At 46.6% G+C, this 6000-nt stretch overlaps 1 protein-coding gene across 1 annotated transcript in view; it reads right to left on the minus strand.

Annotated features, from left to right (window-relative positions):
- HMCN2 (hemicentin 2) overlaps positions 1-5251 on the minus strand; it is a 112111-nt gene extending 106860 nt beyond the window's left edge. Inside the window, exon 1 of the mRNA XM_040406461.1 lies at positions 5017-5251. Within this exon, the coding sequence (XP_040262395.1) occupies positions 5017-5251 (235 nt within the window). The remainder of the gene's footprint in view (positions 1-5016) is intronic.
- Positions 5252-6000: the final 749 nt, after the last annotated feature.

Consider the following 6000-nt stretch of genomic DNA (forward strand, 5'->3'; position numbering starts at 1 on the left):
ATCCCCTCCATAACAGTGTCATCCACAGATCCCCCATAACAGTGCCATCCACAGATCCCCCATAACAGTGCCATCCACAGATCCCCCATAACAGTGCCATCCACAGATCCCCCATAACAGTGCCATCCACAGATCCCCCATAACAGTGCCATCCACAGATCCCCCATAACAGTGCCATCCACAGATCCCCTCCATAACAGTGCCATCCACAGATCCCCTCCATAACAGTGCCATCCACAGATACCCCATAACAGTGTCATCCACAATTTTTTTTAATATGGCCTTTGAACATAATTTTTCAAGTAAAAGCATATAAACCTCTTTGTTTTGTAATTTTGGTGTTTTTTCCCGATTAATCGATTAGATTATCGACACTAATCGATTATTCAAATAATTGTTAGCTGCAGCCCTAGACACATTGTAACAAACTATCAGAAAATGCCGATATTTCTGCTGCTTCTGTTCTTGGCTCGCAGAGGATTGTCTAGACAGCATGCACTGTAACCAATCCTCAGCTGTGAGAAGTATTAGGTCAGCCAGGTTTGTTTTCTTAATATCAATCACTGACAACAAGCAGAGGTCTTGGTAATGGTGCTGAATTCACACACAAGGAATGTTGGAAAGTCACGAGGCTTTTATTTTTGTTCTAAGACTGGAAATCGCCTTTAACAACTTACCAGATATAAAGCCTTTATATTTACTGTGATATTTCCCCTTAAATCTCCCGCTCTGACATCCGTCATTAACCCTTGGGCGATCAGCTTGCATACGGCTGTGTCCACATCTGTGTTAGGGCAGAGCGGCCGTACACATCCGGAGTCTGACGGATGCCTGTGCATTATAATGGGATCTGTCGGCATTCCAGCAAGGATGCCCGCTTTCTTCATGACATAACGCAGGTTTGGATGTAGCCTTAAGGGCCCTGAACAGATTATTGCTAACAAGTGTTACCAGTAACAATCGTTAGCGACCATCTTGCGGTGTAATTGCACCGCCGATGACCAGACGAAATGCTTATTCGTTTCTCAGTCATGGATCGTGCTGGGTAAACAACGAGACCGTATGGGGAAGAGCGATCACTCCTCCCCATACTCTGGAGGAGATCGCTGCATGTATATGTGTCTCCTTCACGACAATCTGCTAGAGGCCATTAGCTCTTTGGACATCATCAGCATTGGATGGGGCCCAGCAGCATAATGTGTGTGAATGAGGCGGTGTACATGTTGTGTGCGCTCAGCAGTGTCACCGCTCAGAGAGATAAAGGGCCGAGCCGCAGCTGATTCAAGGACCCCCGTGTCAAAGGAACAAACAGTGAGTGACAAAACACACAGACACAATGAGCCGCCTTTGATCTTGACACTTTGTATCACGCCGAGATGATAGCAGCTCATCACAGGGCACAAGTGCGAGAAGGCAGATGTGTGTGGAGCACATTTGCTGTTTGAGTATTCGCACTCCCCCGGTGTGTGGAGGTTTATTTATGCAGGTTTGTGCAACTACCTAACTTAAAGCACGGGTCTACCTTTTGTGAAGCTGCTTAAATGGAAATTCCCTAATATTTCCTAACATTATGCTGCTGGGACAGTGGTAAGGGTGCAGGGGGATTTCTCACACATCACAGTTTAGTTTTTCGTTCTTCTGATCCATAAAAAACAGGTCCTGTATTTTAAGCATCCATTATACCCAGTTACATGCAGGACTTTTTTTTTTCTGTCTAACATAACTGATCTCAGACAGAAATGACAGAAACTGAGCATTACGGATGCTTAAAATACAGGATCCGTTTTCTTTCTGACGGATCAGAAGAACGGAAAACTAAACCGTGATGTGAACCCGATTTTTTTTATTGAATTTTTTTCGGTGTGCTTTCCATTTTTAAAACGGATGGAACCTGGACCATACAAGTCAGTGGTGCTCTTTATACATCTCTTTTTTTTTTTCAGCTGATCCTTGTACCTCTTCCAAGAAACTCACTGCATGTACTCTCTGTTTTTGCAGATCAGAATAGCTATTGATGGGAATGAGAAAGAAAAGCGAGTGTACACGGAAACATTTCACAGATCCATTTCTTGCAAGCAGAAAATCAGACACGGTCGTGTGAATAAACTGTAAGCGCTGCATTTATTAAGACCGGCATTTTACACTTTAGACTTCAGGCTACTTTCACACGCGCGTTTTGGCTTTCCGTTTCTGAGATCCGTTCAGGGCTCTCACAAGCGGTCCAAAACGGATCAGTTTTGCCCTAATGCATTCTGAATGGAAAAGGATCCGCTCAGAATGCATCAGTTTGCCTCCGATCAGTCACCATTCCACTCTGGAAGTGGCCGGCAGCGTTTTGCTGTCCACTTGACGAAACTGAGCCAAATGGATCCGCCCTGGCACACAATGTAAGTCAATGGGGACGGATCTGTTTTCTCTGACACAATCTGGTACAATAGAAAACGGATCCGTCTCCCATTGACTTTCAATAGAGTTCATGACGGATCCGTCTTGGCTATGTTACAGATAATACAAACGGATCCGTTCATGACAGATGCATGCGGTTGTATTATTGTAACAGATCCGTTTTTGCAGGCCCATGACTGATCCGCCCAAACTGCAAGTGTGAAAGTAGCCTTAAAGGGGTTATCCAAGACTGTGTTGGTCTCCATCTCTCTATGACTGACTCATCCCTCCCTGCCGGAGTGAAGTCAGCATCCTGTGGTGACCTGCTCCCCATGTAGCACAGGTGACGCAATGGGAACAGGTCACTGCTGCGGCCAGTGATTTACTGTAGCGATTATATGTCCCCTCCCCCACTGTCAACAGGATTTCAGCGTGGCAGGGAGAGGAAGAGCCGGCCTTGGAGTGATGGAGACTGAACCCAGTGGCAGGGACCAGGTAAGTTTGATCACCACCACAGGTCAGTCACTCTGAAAGGTCTGTTATAGTCTGGGATAACCCCTTTGAAGGGGCTTTTCACCCCAAGGACCTTTACTGCCCCAGCAGGGGAAATCATGATTATATGATCTCTGACACAGGGTTCTGGCTCAATCACTCCCTGTCGAGCGCAGTAGGTCTCGGGTCTTCCTGCGCCAACACCCGATTTGTTGGGGGACACATGACTGCGGCAGCAAATGACTGACCACAGGGGTCACATATTACTCGTGTGAAGTCACTGGGTCCAGCTGTGCTGAGCATGCTGGGGGTCACTGCAGCCAACGACTGACTTCAGTGGTGACATGTGTTAAGTCACTGGGTCCAGCTGTGCTGAGCATGCTGGGAGTTGTGGTTTCACCACAACTGGCAGATTACCACGTGGAGTCCAGTGATCTAGATCATGGATGTCAAACTCCTAGCCCTCCAGCTGTTGAAAAACTACAACTCCCAGCATGCCCTGATAGCTGTAAGATGGTCATAAAACATACTGCTCATGAGGTCACAGGGGAACTTGAACCCTGCTAGGTTGCTCCTGTGGCTGTTCAGGGAATTAGGGAGTTGCTCTTTATGCGGTAATGTTATCTGAAAGGCTCCCCAGAGGTGGAGCTGCCCTTTATTTCGACATATGCATTTCAGCTTCAAAATCCAATCTTCAAAATGTATAATTTTGAACATTACAAGGTGACGACTCCTTCATGTCTAGGAACATTAAATATTGGGGAACCCTTTTACAAGATTGGTTATGGCATCCCTGACAGCACTATTGTATTGTCAGACGAAGGGACGCACTTCACCGTTATCCATGTGTTTACGCGGATTTACAGATTATTTGTCTTTCTATAAAACCCTCCCTGACCTGCATCTGTGGTTGGAGAAGTAGATTGCAGCGTATTACACATGGCCATACAATAGAAATCTCTGGTAATATGTGTGGAACCATCAGTGGCTTCACCTATGTGGAAACGGAATCCACGTAACCAGAGGTGATCCCAGTAAAACGTGCAGGGCAGATATTCTTCACCCAGAAGCTGAGATCTGAGACTTCGTTCTCCAGTGAATACAGGACACACGTCTTAGGATCTTACATCGAGAACATGTGCAGAAGCTTAACTGGTATCTGAGTCCATAAGTCCAAGGACGGTCTATAGACTGAAGGATGTTTGTTGGAAGTTACAGGCCATTCAGATGTAATGATGACCACACACTAAGACTTCATCAACACAGCTGTGTCCGTAATTCGATTCACAATCTGCAAAATATGGATGCCTTCCATGTGCGCTCCGCATTTTTATCACTTCCATCAGTAGAAAGGGCTATTCGTGTCCACAATACGGACCAGAATAGGACATGTTTTATAATTTGTGGAACGGGCACTCAACAAAAAATCCAGATGTGCATAGTCTCATAGACATGAATGGGGCAGTTTGCTGCAAAAAAGCGAATGGCGCATGGATGAAAAATGCTGCATAAAACCTTAGTGTGTGATATACAAACGCCCGTAAACTGGGCACAGATACTCTGTTCATTTGATTGATATGATCCATAATCTGCATGGGCATAGATAATCCCTGCAGCCGTGGTGACCATGTGGTCACTTTCAGCCATAGTTTATGCTTCTAAAATCTTCTCACTCTAATCATATAGTAGTAGTGAATTCTAATTGCCGCAGTGTACCAAGGGAAAAATAATTCAGAATGTGGCATGCTGTACATGCATGCATGTTCTGTGCAGGGGGCTTATGCATCTCCTAGGGCAGGGATCGCCAACCTGAGGCTCTCCAGCTGTTGCAAAACTACAACTCCCAGCATGCTCAGACTGCCTACAGCTATCAGCCTACAGCAGGGCATGGTGGGAGTTGTAGTTTTACAACAGCTGGAGAGCCACAGGTTGGCCATCCCTGTCCTAGGGGGTCACTCTCTCATAGAGATGCTAGACATCTAAAGGACCATAGAAAACTGTGTAGACTGTATAAAGCATAAACCCATTCACAGCGAAAGGTAAAAGAGAAGCAACAACCTCCTAGCACGCCCTGTCAGAAAAACTCCAATAGGATATGCTGAGACTTGTAGTACTCCAAATCTAAAGTTACACTCTTACCTGGGTCATGGAACGGGACCAGTACATAGCTGCTGATGGCTTTGGTCCTGCGAGTCAGAGTGCGTTCCAAAATCCGGTTGGCTCCTTCAATCACTTGTCTGAGGTCGTCATACATAGAGCCGGTCACATCAAAGACGAAGGCTAAAGAAGGGGCATCATGGTCTTGACGCTCCCCACAGCTCACCTGGGCCAAGGCAAGGGTGAAGAGTAGAAGGTACAGATGTCCTGAAGCCATCACCCGAAATGTGCCCAGATGGGGCAGAGAAGGTCCTTGCAGTGCTGTGTCCTTAGTGTGCCCAGGCTGCTATAGAGCTGCGGCATACATGTCCAGTCTATACGGTGCTTTCTCCTGCAGCCTCAGTGCAGCTTTATAGGAGAAACCTGCCCCCACTGCTTCTTCTTACAAACTTTTGGAAAGAGAAGCTCAGCCCCTTACAGCAAACAAAGAGACCCCTCCCCGCCTCCTGCACAGAGCTGGCCCAGAAGAAGCCAAAGTCTCTGGATACCTGAGAGGGGGTGAATTTGGAACATGCCCCTCATCCTGCTAGGACACCCCCCTGCTTCTCCTTACAGCACCCTGGGTCCCTCTCTTCTCATTTTCCGAGCACAGAACTTTCCATGATACAAAGTCTTTCTACTGGTCACGTAGCGCAGATTCACATCCAAAGCTGCAGCAAACAGCGCCGGGATAAACGGATCCGTCCCATAGCCCGTCTAGTGCTATCTTCCTAAATCGATTGCTAACAAATTGCCATTTTGGAAATGTTGAAGAAAAGAAGAAACGTAAGCCAACATCACGGAGTGTAGGTTGTGGATTAGGCGTGCGGACGCGAGGCTTAGCACATATGACCAGCTACAATCTGGGACACGGGAATCACTAAGCTTGGAAATGAATGGCTGCCGTGACGGAAAAATGAAAGGAGCTTTATAGACGTTCAGACTGTGTAAATATAATTCCTTCCTACGTGTTCTCCCGATTCATTG

This window comes from Bufo bufo, chromosome 8, assembly GCF_905171765.1.
Source record: "Bufo bufo chromosome 8, aBufBuf1.1, whole genome shotgun sequence".
Taxonomy (NCBI): Eukaryota; Metazoa; Chordata; class Amphibia; order Anura; family Bufonidae; genus Bufo; species Bufo bufo.